This window comes from Watersipora subatra, chromosome 11 (assembly GCF_963576615.1).
Source record: "Watersipora subatra chromosome 11, tzWatSuba1.1, whole genome shotgun sequence".
Taxonomy (NCBI): Eukaryota; Metazoa; Bryozoa; class Gymnolaemata; order Cheilostomatida; family Watersiporidae; genus Watersipora; species Watersipora subatra.
Window position 1 is genome coordinate 40,660,871 of NC_088718.1, and position 25,706 is coordinate 40,686,576.

At 35.8% G+C, this 25,706-nt stretch overlaps 1 protein-coding gene across 1 annotated transcript in view; it reads right to left on the minus strand.

Annotated features, from left to right (window-relative positions):
* The window catches only part of LOC137408830 (SWI/SNF-related matrix-associated actin-dependent regulator of chromatin subfamily A member 5-like), a 29,985-nt gene extending 9,598 nt beyond the window's left edge, over positions 1 to 20,387 (minus strand). Inside the window, exons 1-12 of the mRNA XM_068095409.1 lie at positions 20,246 to 20,387; positions 18,603 to 18,686; positions 16,731 to 16,857; positions 16,540 to 16,613; positions 13,193 to 13,372; positions 10,960 to 11,139; positions 8,577 to 8,770; positions 6,554 to 6,749; positions 6,368 to 6,444; positions 2,709 to 2,887; positions 1,706 to 1,875; positions 351 to 485 (exon numbers count right to left, since the gene is read on the minus strand). Coding sequence (XP_067951510.1) covers positions 351 to 485; positions 1,706 to 1,875; positions 2,709 to 2,887; positions 6,368 to 6,444; positions 6,554 to 6,749; positions 8,577 to 8,770; positions 10,960 to 11,139; positions 13,193 to 13,372; positions 16,540 to 16,613; positions 16,731 to 16,857; positions 18,603 to 18,686; positions 20,246 to 20,302 — 1,653 coding nt within the window. The 5' untranslated portion in view covers positions 20,303 to 20,387. The remainder of the gene's footprint in view (positions 1 to 350; positions 486 to 1,705; positions 1,876 to 2,708; positions 2,888 to 6,367; positions 6,445 to 6,553; positions 6,750 to 8,576; positions 8,771 to 10,959; positions 11,140 to 13,192; positions 13,373 to 16,539; positions 16,614 to 16,730; positions 16,858 to 18,602; positions 18,687 to 20,245) is intronic.
* Between the last annotated feature and the right edge of the window lie 5,319 nt (positions 20,388 to 25,706).

A 25,706-nucleotide genomic window follows, 5' to 3' on the forward strand; every position in this document is an offset into this window, starting at 1 on the left:
ACTATGCTCAAACCATGCTCGGGCTGTAAACATAATTTCTATTGGCTCAAAGCATGCAAATAATTGTTTCCTTTCATTTAAGTTGTTATAGGATGTTATAGGCTAATTAACTAACTCCTCACAAATCAGAAATGGCTTGCTTGAAGCCTACTAAAACTGTACCACATGGCTCTTGGCCATAGGCTAACGCTGTGTCGCACTACATGGCTCTTGGCCACAGGCAGACGCTGTGTCGCACTACACGGGACTCGCCATTTGTAAAGAGCTAGCCATTTGTAAAGAGCTAACCATTTGCAGTTTTTATGCCGTTACATTGAAACCTAGGAAGGTATTCATGTCTCAAAACCCACCTGAGGGTTCCAGTCAGAGTCAAAGAGAATTACTATATCAGCGGTGGCAAGGTTGATGCCGAGACCACCTGCTCTTGTTGACAGCATAAATATGAACTTGCTACTGCCCTCCGCATTGTATGCATTTATCGATTCCTGTAACATGAGTAGAAATAGAGTAAAGTACAAAAAGTTGACAATTGGACTAGCTAATGCACAGAATACCCCCATAGGAACATAGGAACACTGGTTACATTTGGTGGAAACTAACTCACAATATTTGTGGATGTCAAAAGCAGCCAATAAAAACATAGAAAAACTCTTTGAGGAACAGTTGACATTGCTGAACTGCACATTATTGGAAATTCTTATTTTATCTCCTGCTAGTACCTTGGCTCAAGAACCGTGAGAGATCGTCATGTGTGCCAATAAAGCACAGAGAATAAGTAGATGCACAATTATTCTAAACTCCTGGAATGCAAACAATCGTCGTTGGTTGTAGCATGCCAGACGGCCGAATGTCCTGAGTTGGAATCCCATATGAAGCATTCTTGTTTCCAACCTCCAACTGTGGCTTACAGCAGATGGCCGGACAGACAGACAGACAGACAGGGGCTTCGGATGGCCGGACAGACAGACATACGGACGGACAAGGCTCTTATTATTGTAAAGACTAGCTGAATGCTCAGCGTTGCCCGGATAATAAAAGTATTTGAACAGAAAATTAATTTTTATTTCACATATACAACATTTACCATCATAACTTTTAAACTTCTTATCATGAGAAAAATGTTTTGTGCAGTTCAAGTTAGCGGATCCAATGAAAAATTTTACCACATTTTAGAATATTGGTTTATCATTTTGCACAAAGAAAACGAATCAGTTAGTTTTTATTTTACTCAAAATTCACAGCATAAATTCGCAGTTTCCACAACTTTTTTAATGCTGGTTTAGGATGGATGTGAAAAAAATTGTAAACTGATCTAAATGCATTTTTGCTGGTGAAATTCTTCAACACTATGTATATTCCAAATATAGTGGTCACTCTGCCGACTATATTTTTATATTGAAAATGGATGTTTACATTGTTGGTCAAACTATAAAAATGGTTTTGTTCACTAAAAAAATATTAAGCATGGCTTTTGTTTGCCCAATGCATTTATTCTTATGCGGAATTTTCTGATTCCTAAATATTTTAGATTAAAGCTCTATGACAGAAACTCTGACTTTTACAGTAAAAATACCCAGAGTGCATCAGCAACATTTTTTGGCTTGAATTAATTCCGCCAGAGCAAGCAAAAAATCCATAGCGAAAGAGTTAAGGGGCAAGCTACTTTCAAATGGTTTCAGCACTCCCTACAAATGGTTTGACTGACCTGTCTGTCTTCGTGTGGAGTACTCCCATCCAGCCTACAGTACTCATATGCGCGTAGAAAGCAATAGTCCTCAAGGATATCCAGCATTCTGGTCATTTGACTAAAGATAAGTACCCTTGACCCTTTGGCCTTTAACTTTGGCAGCAGTTTGTCCAGCAGGACCATCTTACCTGTCAACAGCAGAGAAAAACAATATAGGAACAGAGCAGGAGAACCTCGTCAGCTAGACAACACAGGTCAAAGGCTAACTGACAGCATTAATCCAACCAATGATAGCAATACAAACATCTTTCATTTTTCAGCAATAAAATTGATATTAGTAAAGAGGTTGACCAATTTTAGGGACAAAAATTTTCTAAGACAGCCCCAAAGCTCTGATCCAACGAGAACATTTTTCGATAAATGAGAGATATAACTGCAAAAACCCTTCATGCTAGGGTTAGCCTTCTTGTTTAAGGCTTCAGTGTTTACATGCTATGTTCATGGTATGACATCGTTATTTCACAATACAGAAATGGATGAGATTGTCATTGAGATTTTTGAGGAACGCTACTTGTTTGAGCAACATTTTAACGAGATATGCTTTATTTTTGCTCACTAGATGAATGCCTGTACATGCACTAAAACAGCTTACAAACAGTGGCAGGTAATGTAGTTGCTATTGGCTAAGTTGACTAACTAGCCAATGGTAACATTAGCAAATTGGCTAATTTGAGTAACCTAAGCTAGTAAATCAATTTTGCTATAATAAGAGCTGTGAAGCCAGCTTGTAATCATTATGTGTGGCTTACGCGTTGTTTTATTGACAATGATTAGCAGAAATCGTTGTGTATCCTTGTAAGTTGGTTTACAAATTAGCCATAGACCAATCAGACAAGGTTTAGCAGATTTGGTATACTTCATCATTTGCTATATTACAGACAATATAGAAAGTTCCTCATAATGAACAATGACTACCATTCTAAAGTAAAGTTAAAGGACAACTTAGCCTAAGGTCACCTACCACAGTTGTCAACGAGATGTTCATCTGTTGTGTAGGGTGGTCCTGGTTCAGCCCCGTCAAACAGGTAAGGGTGGTTGCAGCACTTCCTCAGTTGCATCAGAATGTTCAGGAGACGCATTTTATCTGACTTGCCAGCGCCATTCACAACATCAATGTCCTTCATCAGTATCTTGGTGTACCTGCACAGTGTCAAACGTAGCGTGTCAAGGTGTCAAACGCAGAGTGTCAAAGTGTCAAACTTTTTGCTTGCATGAAAATGCCAAAATAAGTTCAACAGCAGACACCTGTTGATATTTGTTTAACTGATTGAGGTTGTATAAAAGAGTTAATTTTGTTGACCCTTGAGAGACTATGGAGAGCTATGTGCCTGTAGGTCTTTCAAACTGCGCAACGGCTACATTTTCCATCCGCTTACGATATTCAAACTATTTTACCTGTTCATAATATTTAACTACTATCACCTGCAACCAACTGTTACAACCTGTTTGTCCATATGAGGTCAACCATTTTTATTGACTGGAAGCGAGAGCGCTAACTATGGAAACGACGAAAAAAGAAAGAGTACCCAACTCTTTTAATAAAACACAAAGCATATACAGTCAAACATGAATAACTCGAACTTCACGGGACTGAGCGAAAGTGTTCGAATTATCAGAGCGTTCAAGTTATCAGAGCACTGTCACAAGTCCATGTATTTATTTATTTATTAGTAGATACATGTACATATACAAACTATAATATAAATCAAAAGCACAAATGGCTTGTTTCAAATTAAATGCTTCTAATGTAAAGTTTAAAACGTTTTTATCAAAAAGTATAGAGATTTTTCTATCACTTGAGATTGGTTCGTTGTTTGAGGTGATGTTATTGCCAGGACATTTTTTAGATTGACATTGGCAAAACTTGATCGTTGTTGAAACGCTCAAAAGATAAGACATCTTTTTCTTTTGAGCGTATTACCCACGATCAATTTTGCCGATTTTTCTTGAAGTTTATGCAAAGATTACCTCACTTTACCTCGCTTCCGAAGGGCGTTTGCTAAGCGGATGTTTGGTATAAATCAAATTTCACCAAACCTTTAGAAAAGTCGTTGACAAAAATATTTTGCCGATGGTGGTAATAATGACGCTTATGAATTACGAACAGTTGAGGTTTACCTCTATGGCTTGGAATAAAGTGATTTTCTAAAGCGATAACGACCGTTTCGGTAGCCGTTGGGCAAAAACAGTTCGAGTTAACAGTGTTGAGTTCGAGTTATGTATAGCAACTTATCATTACGGGGGAACGGACCAAAGAAACCGTTCGAATTAACCATGTGTTTGAGCTATCCGTGGGCGAGTTATCCATGTTTCACTGTATTAGGCATTTACAGCAAAACCTTTGCATACTTTTTAGTACATTAGATTTAGTTAACTTTGAAAAAATTTGTTATAAATAGATTTGGAAAATAATCGGAGGATTGAGAATGGTAAAAGGGAGCAGAAGGGTGACGTATCTTAGACATCCGGTTAGTAATGCCACAGCTTTCACATATCTAGTCAAATAAAAAAATTCAAATTTCCAGCTGAATAGTGAAAAAAAGTGATTGGAGTCTTTTATACAGGTAAATGTTACATTTGCAGCTAACATAGCATGACAGCATTGTCACATAACAGCTAACAACTGATGATAGAATCATCCATGGAGAGCGGTTACTGATGATGGTTTAAACCATAACTGCCACGAACAACTTTTATCGTATTTACTAGGTAAATCAGACATTCTGATTCCGATTTTGTAATCAAAATAAAGATTAGGCCACTAACTTTCAGAGTAATAAAGGATTTTTTATAGCGTTTTAATATCGGTATCGAAAACAACACGATCGGCATAACAAGCTCCGCCCATAAATACTTGACGTAACCTAGCTTTTTAGGAACAGAAGTTACGTAGAGATGTTTAGACCGATTTAGAATAATAGAGATGGGTGTTTTAAAATCTATTAATATCTGAATCCAGCTTTAAAAATAATATCAGTCTTTTCTGAAAGGTAGATAAGCTATTTAGCATTGCATATTTAAAAAGCGCGATAACAACGCTAGCTCGTGATAAAACCGCGCTTTTTGAGCTCATTTTTCTCGGCATCCAGCCCATTTAAACGTCATGTAACAAGCTGCGAGCAATTTTAAATAGTTTATTTCCCTTTCACTAAAAACTGAAATTATTTTACAGGCTGGATTTAGATAATAATGGGTTTTAAGACACCCATCTCTATTATTTTAAATCGGACTAAACTTTCCTAACTTCCGTCTCTGAAAAAGCTAGGTTTCGTCACATATTTATGGGCGGAGCTTGTAATGCCGATTGTGTTGTTTTCGAAACGGATATTGAAACGCTTTAAAAAAGCCTAAATGACTTTGAAGGTTAGTGGACTAATCTTTATTTTGAGTACAAAATCGGAATCAGCGTGTCTGATTTACCTAGAAAATACAATAAAAGTTGTTCGTGACAGTTATGGTTTAAACTATCCCTGGCACCCTCATCCTCCCCTAATTTACTCTGTGCTTTAATGTCAATGATTTATAGACATCTTTGTGTATATCCTTGTAGGTTGTTTAACCACTGACCAATCAGATAAGGTTTAGCAGATTTGAAAGATTTCATCGTTTGTTGTAATGCAGACAATATACGAAGTCTGTCAGAATAGCGGCTAACATTTTACCGTAAAGTTGAATGACAAGCTAGCCAAGATCTACAATCCTAGCTCAGGCGGAGCACTGGTGGAGCACAAATAATACCTTAGACTTTTAGGTGGTGCACTGATGCCTAAAATGCTTTGACATTCCAAACACAAAAACCTTATTTTAGCTATCAATTTTATTAAATTGTTTTAGGTATGCGCTAAACTTAAAAACCTGGCCACACACTCACGAAATGCAGTGTTTGCGTAGCCAATTACACTGTCGAAGCTTCGTTTCGAAATAAACGTGTTGATCTACATAAATAGAGATGAAACCGAAACATGTGATTGGCTGAAACAACTAATCATAACAACCTTGATTCAATTTTATTCTTTGTCAACACAAACTAGTTAGGCCAAAGATTGGCTTTTTAAAAACTATGACAACAAGGCTTCAGATAAACAACTATTAATATGTGGACAAAGATATTCTAACTTGCTGCATATATAAGAAAGTCTCTTATGTAAATCATGATTGTTTATGAAACAATAAAATCACTCTTTTTAGTAATGGAATATATTTAAATACTTTTTTCTTATAGTTTAATGAATGGAAATAACTTCCAGTATATTTGTATTTAACAGTTTTCATCATTGACGTTTAGTGATTTTTTCTTCAAGTGTAATCTAGAAATGTAACTAACTGTACAAACACCCTTGCTATAAGAAATCGTTGATCCATGTTACGATACAAGCAATCTGGCCACACTTCAGTAACGACACTGGAAAATCCAGCAAGGGCATAAATGAGCTTCAGATAAATGAGGTCAATTTTTATTGGTTAACCTACATGTGAACCCGACGTATCGCTCAGCTGCGGCGGGTGTAGCCACAGCGAATATCTACACTACGAGTGGACGATACATTTAGTCTGTGTGTAGCCAGGCCCTTAGCCTTTGGACAACGTGAGTTACATTGAAAGCATCGTCTTAATTCATACCATTCTCTCTGCATCTTGCTAAGGCCTATGTAGATCTTGGTCTCCTTCTTGGGTAGTAGACCTTTTTCTACCTCAGCCTAAAACCAATAAAGCAATGGAATTACTAAACACGCTACAAGGGTGACTGGTGTTGCGGCAGGTGCTACGTGCATACAGAAGACAAGACACCAGATGAGATGACGGCACCTTTATACGTCGAAGAAGAAAAGGTCTTAACACGCTGTGGAGACGCGTGACAAGGCTCTCACTTTCAGCGATATCAGGAGTGTTGAACCAGGAATCAAAATCATCAGAAGAATTGAACACATCAGGCAGGAGGAAATTGAGGAGTGCCCAGAGCTCGTGAAGGTTGTTCTGCAGAGGTGTACCAGTCAAAAGGAGTCTACAGCAGATGCATTGATGTAAACAACATCAAAACAATTACACATGTCAAATGTTGTATAGCCATGTGTATGACTACCTTGCATGAATGTATGAAATCATATTAGAAGCAGATGGGCTTGATTCTGTGCTACACAATATCCCTCGTACGCTAAACCAAATATTTTCTGTCATTTTAAAGACATATTAATTAATATCCACCTAGTTGTTTCATTTTACCATTCCTTTTTCAGTCGGGCATAAAATCCATTTATAGAGGTTATCCATTCGATGGTTTGACAAGTTAATGATCCACTTACACAAAATCTTAGTTAGGTTAATCAGACAGTATCGATATTTTTCTATCATTTGAGATTGTTTTTGATGTTATAGATGATCCGATTGCCTGGATGTTTCAAGATTAAAATTGATAAAATCTGATCGTGGTTAAAACGCTCAGAAGATAAATACATCCAAAATGACGTCACTAGCAGTTATCGTTCCGATAGTTTATGTCAGCTATTGAGTTAAAGTCGCAGCATTACGTGTTTACACTCTGTCGGTCTCTTTGCAACTATAGACCTCATAATTGCACATCACAATCGCACCGTCACCTCATCTGAGTGTTTTAATCGTGATCAAGTTTTGTTGATTTCAATCTTGAAACATTTTGGCAGTCACATGACCTCAAACATCAAAAACAATCGCAAATGATAGAAAAATATCGATACTTTCTGATAAATTTAACTAAGATTTTGCATAAGTTCATCTTTAACTAACAATAGAAATGAAATCAATCACTGCGTCTCTGTAAAGGCTGGTTCACACTGTATGTCGCCGGTTCAGTCGTATGTTGGAGTTGCCCTCTTAACGATTATTAGCTGACTATGCAAACCAAAAAGGTGGAAACCGATGAAATCGCAGAGGCAACGCGGCCATGTCAGGAAATATTGCAACTGTCAAGCTTTCCCGGTATCTCGCCGAACATCCACGGCAGTCTGTGAAATGCGCACCATTTCGGCGATGGTGATTGGCTGTCGCAGGTTGCCTGATCTGTTTTTCGTTTATGGTACTGCAGGACTAGTATTTCAGCGGTTTAGCAACTACATTGTATAATTAGAACACTATGTCACGGAATATTTGCCGACGTAAATGTGGATGGGTTTGTTATGGCTTGAACACTGCTATCCATCATTTTTTTGACGTCGTTAAGCCATTTGCACATGCGCTCGTTCACGAAAAAGCCGCCATATTTGTAGAAAACGATCGTTTTTCTTTTATTTAATAGTACTTTTTGGTGTTGTTTTGATACTATAATAAAAAAATTGTAAACAAAAGCATCGTTTTCAAAAGTTCATTGCAAAAGCTTCGTGTTTTTAACGATAAAATTGTCTATAAAGATGGCCAACAACAATAAAATGACGTCACGAAAAAACGAAGGATTACAATTTTGTAAGCTAAATTTGAATATAAAATTTTTTTCAAGTTTTAGATTAGACCTCGACAGCGTGATTTGTGTATCATCTTGGTGACTACAATTTATCACATGGGCAGATAAGTAACACAACAACAGAGAACTTTCAGTGTGACACTAGTTTATCAAAAATAGCCATGGGTAACCCGTTGTACTTGTTCCCATCTATTCATTTGGTGTGCGACTTCCTGCACACGTTTTATCGTCTCCTCACTGAAATTATAGCCAATCAAGCCATTTGACTGGGACCCAATAAATATCAACCTCAAACTACTATAAAAACCAAACGGACGTGGAGTTGTCTGCACATTTAAACTCAAAAAAAGTCAAACAACACCTGCAGTTTGAGAGGTGCTAGTAGCGCCCCGCACCCACCTGTTGTTAGATTTGAACTCTCGCACTACCATTGATAATTTTGACTTTTCATTTTTTATCCTATGAGCCTCATCCATGACCAGATATCTCCAGTTGAACTTTTTCAGCGCCGATTTCTCGATGATGCAGATTTCAAAGGAAGTGATACAGACGTCCCAATCACCAGGAATGAGTGTTTGTCTGATGAAGGTACTCTAGTGAAGATCAAGACAAGAATAAACTCAATTAAAAGAATGCGTTGTGTCTGACACAAGTTCACATGGCACTCGAGATTAACATGCAACAAGTGTTACATTTTCACAGCTAAGAGTTGTACATGGTCTAACTCAGCATTGAACCATAAGTGTCGTACCCAAGGTATTACACAAGGAAGGTCAAACACTCTTACTTTTCTTTCATGAGTGCCATTAGCGATATTTCAAATGTGACAGCATATCTTGCTCATATCAGAAGATCAACGGTTAGCAGACAAAATATTACTGCATTAACAGTGGTAGATAACATTCCAGATTGGGATTTTAATATTTTTGTGTAATTTTTACCAAATACCGGGTTTTACATTACATTTTTGTTGTCATCGGGTCAATGTTTTACATTACATTTTAAAGTTGTGAAAATAACTTTTGTCCATTTTAGTTTGAACATTCTGTTCAAAATAAAATGGACAGAATAATTTTTTTGCAAAACATTGACTGGAAACAGCTGATGCTAAATAATTATATTGAAATCGTTCGCTTTTTTACGACATTATGTAAAAATTGTCCAATAAAAATCCTTATTCATAGAAGCAGAGCATGAGTTGATAGATTTTTAACGGATGACTTTTGAGAATAGTAAATTTTCACCAACAATATTTAATTTTTTTATGTGTGAATAACTTCTTGCTAGAGCACGAGATTCGACGCACAAGTCGATTGGTGAAATTCTACAACCACCGCTGGAAAATTATTGCAGACAATATAGATACAGCAGAGAATTTTTTTGGTACTTGTGGAATCGACTTCGATCTCGTGTTATAATTCTTTGGCATGTGTAGCCAAAACATAGAGTGTGGCAACTAGATAGGGAAAATGTATTAGAATGGCGGCCAAGATAAGCACTTTTGTCTCGCTTTCATGCATTGGCTGATCGTAGCCATCGACATCATATATTCTACTTTTTCCCAAAAAATGCACCCGTGAGTGTTTTTATCTTTGAAATCTGGTTTCCGCTTTCCTAACATCAAAATCGTTGCTGAAAAATCATGAATATATTATTAGAGAAATTATGTAAGCTACCTTTGAAGTTTTTGTTCACTTGAGTGCTTTCAGACTCCATATGCATACTCTCAACGAGCATGCATGACAAAATATCTATCAAGGAAATACAATTAGCTTTTCTTTACTCAAACGCTCAACTATAATTCTGGAGTAATCCTCTCCCTGCTGCTTTCAACAACGCGAATGACATGGTAATTTATTTATTGATGACTTGTGGACGAATACAACTATACATTTTCAATATAAACCAAATGTGCCTACTATAAAGCGAGCATTCAGTTGTCACAGGGTAAAAATATCAACAAAATGATGCATTGCCACCTCACACACTTATCCACCCTCATTGGGCTCTACATGACTCGAGTAGTTATCTACTCTCATTTCTCAATCCAGGTAAAAACTACCACACTCTTCCTACACTTGAGAGGAAGACACGAGTGAAATCTGAACACTTCATACGTACCCTAATCGCGTATCTACAGTGCGTACAGAAAGTGAAAACATGCGATATTATGAGTTCAAATGATGTTATTCGAATTTTATAATAAACATACATCTTTAACAGTAACACAAGTGAAAATAAATAATTTATCAAGAATTGCTCTACAAACTGTTTTCACAAGTTTCGCATTTACCTACACTCAACAGATTATGGAACAATTGAATGGATATGCTATCAGTAAATGAGTAAAAGGTTGCAGGTGCAAATATACCTGAATAAACCTTTATGCAGGTGTAAATATACCTGAAAAAGTCTCTCTGCAGGTGTAAATGTACCTGAAAAAGCCTTTATGCAGGTGTAAATATACCTGAAAAAGCCTCTCTGCAGGTGTAAATATACCTGAAAAAGCATCTCCGCTGTTAAATATGGGAACGGTTTAAACAGAGATACGCTCTGGGAACTAACAAAATTATTAATTCCAAAAGAGTCATTAAGATGACCTTCACCTGCAAAGCTTTTATGCTGAACCTGTCAGTATAGATGATATGGATAAGTTCTAAGACTAGACAGATGTAAAAACCATTTACATGAAAGATAACTTCCCGATGGTAAAAACAGCAATATAATTTAAACAGGGTTCGAATGCTGTCCAGCAGAAACAGTGATAAAAACACAAACTCACTCTCGACTCTGCATCTCCTATCAGACAGACAGCCTTCAGTGTTGGACACCACTTCGCAAACTCATTCATCCAGTTGCTGATGGTCGACTTGGGCACAATGACGATGTACGGAGAGGATATGTTCCGATGGTGCTTCATGTAGCCAAGTAATGATATTGTTTGCAATGTCTTTCCCAGTCCCTGCAAGAATCCAGCTTGATGAGATATAATGGTGGTTTAAACGATGCAACACATTTATGAAGAACACGCAGGCACTTGCCACTGTCTGTCAGGAGATGGCTGACAGACAGCTTATAGCATTTATAGCACATTCCAAAGAACAATTTGAATTTGATAACAAGCTAGGAGTCATCTATGGCTAATAACATAGAGTTATTTGATTACGTAGACCATAAAGTTGTCCAGTCATAATAACAAATACCATGTTAACAAAATTAAACCATTTTAAATGCTGGAGTCAAGGCATAGAATTGTCTAAATCTTGCAACAAATGAGTTATTAAAATAGTCATAGAGTTAGATAAATAGTGCAAAAAGAGAGTTATTTAAATAGTCATGGAGTTATCTAAATATTGCAACAAGAGGGTTATTTAAATAGTCATAGAGTTATCTAAATATTGCAACAAGAGGGTTAATTAAATAGTCATAGAGTTATCTAAATATTGCAACAAGAGAGTTATTTAAATAGTCATAGTTATCTAAATATTGAAACAAGAGAGTTATTTAAAGGTTGACTTGCAACAAAATTCACATTACCGTTATTTGAAATGAAAAGATTCACCATGTCTTACTCTGTTGCGTTGTAGGTGCAAAATATGTGGAAATGTGATTACAAGCTCTTAAAAGCTAAAAAACGAACAGAAAATCGCAGCCACACGAGACCGCCGTAGTTTGGATTCCCTTTCCAAAACGGCTCAAATGTGATGTAATTGTGAGAGATGGTTTCTGTTTACACTTTCTTGCAACCTTATTCGTCGAAATATTTTCACAAATATACTTCACGCATTCAATAAAACTATGTCTATTGTTCTTACACGTCTATTTTTTCGTCATTGTAATGCTGTCACTTTTAGCACTGATATCTTATAACTTACCGCAAAAAATCATTAAACTTTTTAACCTTAGCTCGAAGGAGTACATATTATTGTCTGATAATCATGACGAGCCTGTTGGTCACCTGTGATAATCGAAAAGTGCTGCAAAAATTATTTGCGAAGTATTGGGTCACATGATCAGAGAACGACTTGACGATTGAATAATGATGAAACAAAACTGTAAAGTAGCGAGCATCTATATTTGATACGGGGTCTTCGGTAGAACCCGAAGTGTTTGTCATAAACTAGTACTACGATAAGTTTTATATTGAGCTTTGTATTGGCCTTTCAATTCACGTGAGAACATACGTGACAAGAAGATAACCAAATTTCGTGGCTACGTCATCGAAATAAAAAGATTCCAATCTACGGCCGCTTTTTGTTTTTGAGCTTTTAAGAGCTTGTAATCACATTTCCACATATTTTGCACTTACAACACAACAGAGTAAGACATGGTGAATCTTTTGATGCCAAATAACTGTAATGTGAATTTTGTTGCAAGTCAACCTTTAAATAGTCATAGAGTTATTTAAATATTGCAACAAGAGAGTTATTTAAATAGTCATAAAGTTATCTAAATATTGAAACAAGAGAGTTATTTAAATAGTCATTGAGTTATCTAAATATTGAAACAAGAGAGTTATTTAAATAGTCACAGTTATTTAAATATTGTAACAAGAGAGTTATTTAAATAGTCATAGAGTTATTTAAATATTGAAACAAGAGAGTTATTTAAATAGTCATTGAGTTATCTAAATATTGAAACAAGAGAGTTATTTAAATAGTCATAGAGTTATTTAAATATTGTAACAAGAGAGTTATTTAAATAGTCATAAAGTTATCGAAATATTGCAACAAGAGTTAATTAAATAGAGTAAAATTGCCCGAACAGTGATACGGACAATGGTAATACAACAGTAAGCATAGAGCTACCTAAATTACTTCATACTGCGGTATAAAGCAATTTACATTTAGCAATATGTGAAGTTGTATTTGGACATCACAACACCAACCAAAAAACTAATCTAACATTAACCATAGAGCTATCTGCATATTACGCAACGAACCCTAGAGTTATCTGAATAAGGAATTTTACATGCAAACAATTACACAAGAACACAGCCAATGGAGATGACCCACCATCTCATCAGCGAGAATGCCATTGATGCCGTGCTCGTAGAGACTGATCAACCAGTTGAGTCCGCGCACCTGGTAGTCTCGCATGGTGCCATTCTTAATGTATGCAGGCGAAGTTTCAAACCTTGTCTCTTTCACCGTCACTCCTTTTTTTTCTGTATTCAACAGTTCTTCATCCTCTTCCTGCATAATGACATCACATGCAAGAATGTTAGAAGAAAAAAGCAAGCATATGCGTTCTAGTGATATATAAAAACTAGTGTGATAAGAAGGGCTTAACCTTGAGGTTACGCGCCCTTGTTAGTAGGCTTGCGATTTGAATGTCGTGAGTTTAAATCCAGGACGAAGGGGATTTTCTGTTGCTAAAACTTTATCGCTATAACCGGACAGACGAACGACAGACAAACAAACACTGAGATTTATATATATAGACAAAAGCCAGCTGACATGGCAGAGAGTGTAGCTTGGCGAGAAGCGGCAGGAGGAAATACAAAGCTATAACAGGTGTTCAAGTTGCTGGCAGGACTCGTGTCGTAACTGAAGGTTAGGAAGTTTTCATTGCTCAAGCTCTCCTTATCACCAATCTGTGTATAATAAGTCATTGAAGATTAAAATCATACAGTCAAACTTTGACTTACGAAGTTACATATAAGTCATTCCCATAGTTGCTTTGTGTGTTAAGCAGAACTATATATAATTATATAAATCTCAATGTTTGTCTGTCTGTCTATTAAGCTATAGTGATAAATTTTTAAGAATGAGAAATCTGCTGCGATCTGGATTTGAACTCCCAGCCTTCAGTTCTGCGGACATCCCTTTATCCAATACACTACACTGTCCAACTTTCTATACCATGGAATAAATTGGGCACATACTTATTACACATGCCGATCTTTCATGACTTCACTACATCAGCACATCGCAGCTAGGAAATGCACAAAGTCACACCGGAAAAAAATGTGGACCCATAAGTGAAGAAAAAAGTTTAAAATCATCTGGCCAACAAGACTATTCCACCCAATTTAAAGCTAGTGTAGGCACTGCAGCCGGTAGAGTATGAATTACACAAACATAAACACGGTGCACAGAAATGAACTGAACACCTTCATCTAAAAGTTAAAATGGTAAATAATGTATATGTTCATTAAAAGTATAATTTCTTTGTATAATCTTTTTTATTACTCGCGCAACACTGGACATTCGGAAAGTCCGGCGTTGCACTTCTTATAAGTTGCACTTATAATTTATAACTTACAAATACACAGAAGTCCTTATAACTGCAATGTATTCTTATAAGACTACATTGCCTTTTGTTCAATTTGTGATAGAGTGCGAAAACTATGACAAATATTTTAAGCATTAATGCATAAAAACGAATTATAACAAAACTTAATTATTAAAAGAACCTAAACTAACCTGCAAAAAGAAGGTTTTTATCGTTACTTTAGCAAATAGACAGGTGAATAGGTTTCTAAGCTCAGCAATAACTAGGTTGAGTGATGTAATCGATGTGACTTACACCAATGATAGTTTAACTTGATTTATAAGTTTTATTATTCTTAAATTTTATTTTTAAATTTTCTGTTTTTCTTTTCCTTCGTTTCGTAAAGTTATACACTTCGTATGTTAGAAATTTGGCCATTCACTCAAATTTTGCCATTAAAATAAAATTTTATGTAGATATGATTGTAAACTGAAGGTTAACTGGTGATGAAAAAGTTTTCAAGGATTTACTATTGCTCTACATACTACAGCTGATGTCATATGTTAGCTGCTTCAAAACTTGCTGACTATGTCATTATTCACCATTTGAAACATGAAAGCAACAATATCATTGACAAGTTTGGAAGGTGCTTGTAACTAGGGTTGTACTTTTATGTATTGTTAAATGATATGCATTTACGTACTAAATACATACTATTTATTAGACTTTTAAGGCATGGAAACGGTTTTTAAGCAAAATAAAACCTTTTAAATTGGAAGAAACGCCAACAAACGTATAATAATAACATATTAATATAATAAACAATATAATAAACTTCTGCGCTAAGCAACCACCTGTCCAGATCAAAAACTGAAAGGATGTTAGCTGTAACCTACACAAATATCAGCACGTGTTTCGGGAAAGAAACAGCAGAGGTGCAACGGCAAATGTATCTCATTTGCCAAATCTAAGATAGACCAAAGACCTCTGGATGAAATTACTAGCCCAAATCTGATATCCAGAGAACTTGTCCTATCATTACAAAATCATACAAGAAGTTATGTTATCAAATCACGGATGCTTTGTAATAGAATAGAAATTCTCCAATTGCTGGAAAGTATTTCTAATTCTTGTCTAGAATAAAAATAGACAATCTGATTTTCCAATAATCAATTTATATATACTATAATACAACAAATATACATTATTTTGTAGGTTGCATTGAAAACAAACAGACAAGCTATTTCCAATCTTAAATTGAAGATATCACACGGGAGACAAATCTCCAGCTTGAAAAATCTTCTTTTTTACACTTGTAAGATTCTCTTGTCAAAATTTATAAAATGCGCCTATAGAGAGCGTGCTAACCTCCGTGTACTCTACTTGAGCAAGAACGAATGCTTGCATTGGATATAAGAATGTGACTACCTAGTTCTTATCAATGCTGAGACTGACTTATGTGATAGAAATATCACTGATTGTTACTTTAATTATTTTTAGTCTGTTAGACACAGTGAAGCCGGTCTCTATTTTCAATAAAATCTATTTAAGTTTGCAACATACCAGATTGCAGATATTAGCAAACACGCAATACCTCATTCTTTGGCGGTTTTTAATATTCTCACATTGAAGCTCCAATCTTGTATTGTCATTGAAAAAAAATTGGTTATAGCCGCAATTACAAAGTGTATGTAATATATACCAACTGCGCAAATGCAGTACATGTAACAGTTAGTATTTTCCCATTTATACAGTCTATCACTTTGACTTATAATAGCATCAGGGAAATAGTCTGTACAGAGAAGCCTCAACTTACAATTTTTTCAAATAAATAAACTAATAGGAAAAGCAACAATAAAAAGCCCTCTCTTATATAATACATTTGTTTTAAACTTTTAATGCTATATTTAATCATCAGCAGCATGTATCAACGAGTTGCCCTAGGTTTTAGACTGTAGAACAAATTAGACAAATTACAGCGTATTATTATTATTAAAATACATGTATATACTATCCAACATGTATGTGATGACTTCGTTTATGGCCCAGGTTCTAAAACAAATGAAATTCGTACGCATATGCCCACTTGTTATCAAGGAATAGACATGGACATGAAGTTACGGCACAATGTTGAGCGTTTCTGTACCTGTTCAGTCCTGCGATGTCTATGATCATGAGGTAGTGGTGCTGCAGATGATTTGCCCTTTGACCTTTCTTTGCCTGAATCACAATAGAAACGAATTAATTCATCTACGTACCACCATAATAAAAACCCAAACGGACAGCGGAATTAAAATGGAAGACTTTAGGGAGAGGATGATGATGCAATAAACATACTTGGTTTACCCATCTTGAGTGGACTTGTGGGTGACTTCATGCCAGCCTTCACACCTGTACTCATAAAGTGGGAGAACAACTCCGTCTGTTGAAGCAAATACTCAAACCTGTTTTTCTGATCCCGATCCTACAAAAGTTGATGTTTTAGTATTTATTTATTATATTTTAGTATTTATATTATTCCATAGGCTGATATGCATTCTATCAGACTCTAGAAAAAATCTGCTGATAAATCCTTGAAAGACTCCATAAAAACCACTCTTACAAAGACTATTAATTTTTCTATGAACCTACTAATTGTCAAAAAGTCTTACTGACAATATAGTTGTGGTCAACCCTCTTGCGACAAGAGAGTTGCCTTACCTTTTGTTACACTACCAACTGCCACCAAAGTTTCAATTTTGATGGTTTATTGAAGCAAAGCAGGGTAAGGTGAGTCGATAAGGCAAATTAAATAGCAAACAAATCACCTTTTCAAATTACTTGGAAATCATGTTGAACAACCCAAGATATTTACAAATTCTAGAAAACATTAACTTATTATCACGGAAGCCAAATAACCTACAAAGAATCTGGTGGAGAAGTATATTTCCCAATCAGGAGTATTTTATAAAACGGTTTTAAGAAAACTGTTTTATTGAATAATCATCAAAAATCACATTAAATCCATTCTAAATCCTCCAAAAAACCTACTTAAACACAGCTATTATAGGCAAGCTTTAGATCCAGAAAGAAAAAGCCTGTCAATATTCAAATCAGAGTTAGCTCTTAATTATTTAGGACTGATAGAGAGATTGTGAAGAACAACAATCATATTTGAAATGCCTCAAATTTCATGAAACTCGCTGAATGAGGCCCTCGAATAGCTTCAAAAAAATACTAGCCTTTTAAACCTCATGGCGACCATGTTTCAAAGAACTTTTCTAGAAAGTTGTCATTTCATTTGATATTACCTAATAAAATTAGAATGACGTTTGAGGTAGGCCTATATATGTTCCGACGTAGAATTTGCGATGCGCATGAACATCCACAGATATGCTGTAACTTTTAAAGAATCAATGATAAAAAATGGGAAAGCTGATGTGATTGCTTCAAATTGGCTGATGGAATAATCATTATGGTTCCATTGTGCGGATTTGGAATTGTGCGCTCGTTGAATTACCGTTTGATAATTATTTCAACGGAGATTTGCATGTTGCAGATTATTGCGGGCACTTTGTTAAAAAAGATAAGGAATTTTACACCAAAGCGTAGATTTCTATATATGTCATAGCGACAGATTCCTGTCTCCCTTAGCTGCACGCTTTTGAAATAGGAATGACTGAAGTGTAGAAAATGTTTAAAATGGAATAGCTTGTGTGATATTTTCGTACGCATAATTTACAAGTGCCATTTATAACTTTCACAAGCGTGAAATATTCGATAAAAATTTGAAAGTAACAAAACTTGCTTGATTTCTGGGGTTTTGCCTTCCGTATCTGGCGGATGACACAAGCGAGCATATGGATTTAACGCGCTATGTTTCGGCGCCATGGAAACATGAATATCTAGCCAGAAGAGCCAGCCACAATTACACGGACTAGTGTTTAATCAGTTTAATTGATCAGAGAAATGTTATTCATTCTGTGGCCATTATTTGACACAAGGAACATGTCACGAGTCTTCAGCTGTAACAAAGGTCTTACTCTAGCCAAGACTACTTTATGGCAAAATTCTTCCCATTCAACTATCAAGCATAAATTTGTAATGAGTTATAGTAATACAAATACATAGCAAAATATTTGTCTGATAATTTTAAACGTACTTATATAAGAATAATACAACATCGATGCCTCAAAATGATGATGAGATCTTGCCTATTAGAAGACATACCACATTATCCTGATACTGTCGATTATCCGCTGCCTTTTCTTGAGCATTTTTTCCTCGAGGAGGAGCTTTCAGTTGTAGCGCAGGCTGGAAAAGTAGCACATTACATTGCACTCTGAGTTCTATTAATGGACTGTTGCGAATTTTAGCCATCCATATCGAGATTCGTTCAAATGCGTGAGGTTATACAGCACACTTAACCAGATGGCTTTTCACATGAAATCATTTAATAACAATGAAAACAACAGAAAAATTGGTAAACCGGCTGATTTTACAGCACATGGGTCCATGACAAGCCCTATCAATGCTTGTGGCTCAGTTAACACAACCTAAATAAGTCAACTCACATTATTAAACACAACTAAGATAACCTGCCTGAAATAAACACGATCCATGAGCAAACACAGATTACAACTCTCAACATGGACTCATACAGGAAAAATGAAAGGAAGTCCACGCAACTAAATCTAACCATAATATAATTGAAGAACATTGAATTGAAGAACAAATTGGGTACCACGGCGCAAACATGGCAATTGGCTGTGATGATTTAGTGTCATGTGTTGTACATCCAACTCACTGTTTGTTTAACCCAATGATTATGTTCCAAATTTCGAGAGATTTGATTTGTAAAATAATAATTTCGAAAACATTACCGATCTCTAGATTGCATTGTTTGTGGCAAATCAATGGCAAAAGTTCTACACACTTTGTTGCATAAGATAAAACCTCTCAAGCTTTTAGTAGAGAGTATAAACGTAATTAGGAGCATTGACAGTTTTGTTACAACTGAGTTCAGATATATCGACGATTAACTGGCAACATACCAAACAGGAAATATTTAGTCAAAGTCTGCACCAATACATAGGAATGTTATCAGTGACTGAAACTGATTGATCACTACTTCTGCATTGTTAACTCTTCGCAATGCCATCTTTATTTAAACAGTGGAAGAAAATACGCCAAAGAAGAGACCATCAGAAAGTCGTTTATTATAATAATATTACACATTTAAACAACAAAGCTGATTAAAGCGAGTCGGCTTAGTTGGATTGAGTTGTATTGGCCTAGTTGTTTAATTGATGTTGATAACTTAGAATAATTATCCCAACTTCTTTTTGAGATTCATTTTCATATACAGTTAAAATACTATTTTAAAACTATAAAACGGTCAGATACCGCTGAACATGCAGTATCATACACAAGGTTACTTACTTACTTACTTTCCAATTGATCCTAAGCACCAGTTCAAGGCATATAGGGTATATTAACCTGTATCATCGTGTATTAACTGAGCTCTGAGTAAAGTGAATCATAGTATAGTTGTTTGTATAAAACGAGGGTAATCAAGTGGTAAAAACTATATATATATGAGTATTTATGTATCATCAGTCCGATTGTCTAAGGCCAAAGGTGATATAAATGATATATAAATGATATATATAAGTATTTGTGCATATCAGTGAGTATTATCAGTCTGATTGTCTGTGGGCGGAAAATATACTTTAACTTGGTTTTTAATGCGATTGTAAAAGCTAAATCGCCACACATTTGTTCGGTGTTGGTGGCTTAATATCTCACTTAAAGGTTGTGTGAACGATCATATAAATATTGGTTTATAATATTATATTGACTGAATAAAATACCGAATCGTCTCGAGTAGAAGGTGCTTCTGAAGTTTCTGAAGCTGAATCTTCACTCATTATTGCCAACGTGTAGATATACCCAGAATATATAGAAAAATTATAATCGCGCCCACTTCTTTCTTCTTTTTAACGCGGGTTATTGATCTCCTACGTCAAAGTACTTGTTGTAACGAAAAATACAGAGGAGAGCCCAAAGCCTAGTTATGAAGAATGAACTCCATATATAAAATCGTGTAGAATTATTTATGACGGGATGCGTCTAGTGGCGCATAAACTGTGGCGCCTATGCACCGCGAGCGATGGGAATTGGCACCCCAAATGAGAGCGCGCGCGGGAGGTAGGAATAATGGGCTGTTGGGTTTACCCGCCAATTACGCTCGTTATCGCGTCCTAAACTACGCTCTAAACTTCGCGTTCTAAAATCGTACACTAAACTCGGTAGATACGAAAAGCCGAACGCGCTGAATGACTGAACAGACCGAACATCTTTTTGGGAGTTGCCCTCCCTCAACTATTATCTATAAATCAATTATTATCTATTATAAATAATATTGATTGCATGTTTTATATAATTATAATAAATATTACTATATATAGAAAAAAATATATTTATTTCCAATTGAATAAGGAAACAATTTTGGCTAGTTATTTAGCTAATGGTTCACCAATGGTTAACGATACTACTGAACAAATAAAACCTTTTGCTTCTACTAGGCATTTCCCTTTTATCTGTCAAAGGTAAGGCAAGTACGGATTGGACAATAGTGACAGCAAAAATACTTCAATTGAATATGTCATATTTTTATTCACAGCGTGCTTCACTGGCGCGAAAATAAACAACAGCCTCTAAAATGTTTCTACGGAATTCATTGAGCTCTTTATTTATAGAAGTTTGAGTTACGCACCCTTATCCTTAAATAGTCACACGAGAGGGCAACTCCCAAAATATTCGGTCTGTTCGGTCATTCAGTGCGTTCGGCTTTTCGTATCTACCGCACTAAACTTGCATCTTCCCCATCTTAGAGAAAAGATTCTTTCAGCAAGCTTGAATCAGACACCTATCATACCATGAGCACTGACCACACATATCATTGTGAAAAACCAGCAGCCAGTCACCAAGAAGTGGGTGTATCAGAATGGGACAGCATTTGTAAAGTAAGGCATGACATGAACTGAAAACAAGACTCAAGAGACTGTCCTGTGCGGTCTGTCTGTCAGTTCTTTGGTCTTTAATTAAGCCAGGGGAAGAGTAGAGCAGAGCTATAATCATTTGATTTTTAATTTTGTATATAACTACATTGTAACAAAATCAATCACAAACTACTTACTCTACTTGCACTTTGTGTTATCTGACTGAATACTGAACTCGATTTTTCTTGCTCATACCAAAGACAAGCCAAGGAAAACCTTTTCTCATACAATTGCTTCACAGAATAAATATCATATGCCTGCCAAGCATATTACATTATGAATCGGTCTTTTAAGTCAAGCCTACTCTGTCCAAATTACATGCAGCGCTTCATAAATGAGCCCACCTTTTAGAACGTACTTCGCTTTAATATGACACTTTGTTTGTCAAAATCCCCAAAAATACATGCATTTCCTTTGCCCCATTACATTATTTTGGGGGAGATTGGTGGGCATTTGCCGCCAGCTACTCACTACATTGGTCAAACTATAATGATGAAGCAACTATATAATGTATCTTTGCTATCAATCATGGTCTGAGTATGATTGTGATGTGTTCACCAATGAAGGTATTTGATGATACTTTTTGTTCTTAGAATATCCTACCTGAAGGTTTTGCCTACCACCTTCTAAAGCACGAGATGGTCCGAATAACCTCCAAGATGACCTTTGTCTTCTCTGTGAAGGAACTAAAATCAAAATCCGATATCTTGGCTTGGAGGGCCTCATTTCAGGCAAACAACAGGTGGCGCACAAAGGAAATCAGGAAGCCTACAGAAAGACTCCTGTTTCGTGTAAGTTAGCACAAGTATAATAGGAATGGAAATACTCTAGTGTTGTTAAACCAGGTTTATCACCAGCCTACTAAGTATAACCAGAAGCGCTGGTTGTGACTCAAGAACAGATTCAATCGTTTTCTAACCTCACCACACTCGAAAGACACAAGATGGGCACAAGACCCGAGTCCGACACACTATACAGTTGTGAAAGAAGAACCTCAAGGGCATTGGATTGGTGCAAGCATGGTATACACTGTCATGTTTGTACTCTGTGGATCTAATATATTACTTACCTTTTTCAGCTTAGAGCTGTTTGTCAGCATCAAACACAGTATCAAAACAAGCATAGCTGCAAAAATAAGCAGAAGAGGAAGCGAACATATTCCAACATAAAAAACACTGGATGTCCAGCCACGCTCACAATAAATTTAAAGCCAAAGGGAAACATGTAAGTTGGAATATAGCGAGTCTCTCTTATCAATTGCTTTAGGATTTATACATTTTGAGGTAATGCCTGTATTTCAAGCCAAAATTGGTTATCAAAATCAATCGGTAACATAACAATTAAATAAAACGTTGTTACCCCTGATTCTATGCCTCTAAAAGAATATTGTAACTTGTTAAGCGACTTTCGGACTCAATTCATCAGATTAGTTAATAGAAATAAATGTTTTCTGTTTCAAGGGGATTTAGTGAAGCAGTGGTTAAGCTCAATTTGGCCCACAATCACCAAACAGCTTCTGCTGCTTCATATGGAAAGAATCGTGTCTCTGAAGAAACCACTAGAGCACTAGAACAGCTTTTTGTTGATGGACATTCTCCGATCTCAGCTTTAAGCCATTTGAAAATGACTGTTGAAGGGGATGTTGTCAAACTTGCGGACAGGTCAATCATTCCATCATCCAAGTTCTGCTCAAGGTATATAATTTGTGTGAAGGAAAGTCCAGTTGAACATTGTTTATACACTCTGCGAACATTGTCTGACCCACAAATTATTTGGTAACCATTCAAATTGCTAGCAATTCTCATGTTTTGCTTTTTAGACTTTATAACAAACTGAAAAAAAATCAAATATGGTGAATTCCAAAAGACAACCGAAGAGATGAGAGAGGCTCTACAAACAAAATTGGAGAATAAGGATGTCAAGTTTTTGACAGGTCATGGTTTTTTCCCAGTTTGACTGGGAATAATACTCCTCGCGCCGCGTGTAAATACATGCACGATTAAAATAACGTTGGTAAAATCTGGTTGGGTGCAGAATTGCCCACGGGTACGTAACTCCTTAGTGCCATTACTCTTGAATCCGATCAAAGCCGATACGATCATTACCGGTATGCATTAGTATTGTCAGTTGTACGAGCAAATATTTTTGTTAAACTCTGAGCTCAAATGTGAATGACGTACATTAAACTGTAAAAGAAAAGAAATATGAAAAAGAACAAAGTTAACAAAAGATGGCAAGTTGAAATAGACCAGTTTATGAAAAGAATAACCTGGCAAAGAGAGGCGTGAGAAAAGTTATATTAAAAGGAAAATGCATAGACCTTTGTCCAGCAGTAGAAAAACTAGATTGAACATAAACAGAAGACGGATTTACAAAGATGTTGAATGGTACCATGATGATGTTTTGGTAATACAACAATAAAGCGTTTCTAACAAATATGAATTTCTTTTAGAGTTTTTATGGATTTGCTAAACTCAGCTATTTTTAATAGCCACATGCATCAAGCTATCTTGGGATTAGCGTAGTAATATGCAAGCCAGCTTTCATGAGAAGCCAATGGAACACTGTATATAAGAATATGTAAGCCAGTGTAGAACAGGGTGGGTAAGAATAAGTAACGAAAGAAGATACCCTAGGGAGACAGAAAAACAAAGAGCACAAGATACTGTCTACAAGCGACGAAACTATATATGGACATTTGCGGAATATTTGAATACTAACTCATCTCTGTGCAGCTTTGGCTTGCGTAATAAAGAGCCATACTCATTCACCAGTCATCTTGCTTGCAACAATTATAGTTGTGCATGAGAGCTAATACTCATTCGGTGTAAGAAAACTTGTATGCAGAACCCACTTGCTAGTAGATAGTCAGCGCTGACTTCCACAACAGAGTGGCAGTGGTTGCTATGAATTCATTATTTCTTAAGTAATTAAATCTTCCCTGCATAAGTGAGAATAATTATACGATTTAAACGCTTTAAACTATAAATATTTATTCTTGTGTTTATGACTCTGCATACTAATAACATCCTCTTTATATTTCTTGTGACACCACGTGTAAAACATTTTTTTATAAAATGATTGTGAACTGTCCACTGATGGTATATAGGTAGGCTATATGAATCTTGAATATATCTATATGTATTAATCTCAAAGCTTGTGTAATTCAGTTTGTCCAGCTATAGCTAATAAAATTTAGAAATAAAATATCTATTCCATGTTAGCTTTGATCTCGGAACCTACCGTCCACCATGCAAATATCTTGCCAATTGAACTTCGTGAGATTGATGGTTACATTGGGATGTGAGTAAAAATAAGCATACCTCTCTGCGCGACGCAATGGGATCTTATGCTTGCTATCATGGCTTTTATTACTAAGTACTCAAAGTTTAAGCTTACTCAAATTAGCCATTGGCAATGTGCCTGGCTAATAGCCAGTGGCAGACAACTACATTTTCTGTCACTGTTTATAAGCAGATTTTTCATACCCATGCAACGCTGGATATTCTGCTAGTATCTGTATAAGTTTTTAATTTTAGCAAATTGTTAGCGGTTCGTAGATTTTTGTGGTTATGCATATTAAAACCATGAAAAAGTGACTAATTCTGTTGCCACAAAATTTCTATAAAAGTAATCAAAAAAGTATTTTGATGTGCCAAAATTAAATTAAATGTTAATATGTGATTTGTGTTCACATTCGTTGTGTGTTTACTTAAACAAAAACGCTGGTTAATAATGCTTCTAGTTGTAATCAAAAAATGTGCTGAACAAAAACTGAAATTGTCTAAAAACAGGCTGACCCAGATTTTAGTTGAATCTGTCTTTCTATTATTAGTTAGTTTAAAGATGGGTGACTCCTACAATTCTTTAGGGCATTAATGTTTGACAAAGGAGGTTACTCTGATGATTCAAAGGCTAAAAAGGTTGAGCACGCTTGACAATGATTCCATTACAACATTTTACACCACTTTTCAATAGTTCTCTCATTGGTTACATATTAACGAATGGCATTAGATATTATAAGCTATTTCAAATAACATCTATTTTTGTTAGCCATCTAATGAGTTTATGTAATAGTATCATATCAATTTCAGCCACTTTGCCACATGCGAAAAAGATCATGTGGTAATGTATGCATTACAACATTGCTACTTATTGTTAATTTGGTCGATAGCCATAAATTATATATTTAATTAATCTACAATTTGTCCTGATTTCCAAAGTACACCAAACGACCATGAAATATTATTATGCTTTGAATGATTAGGTT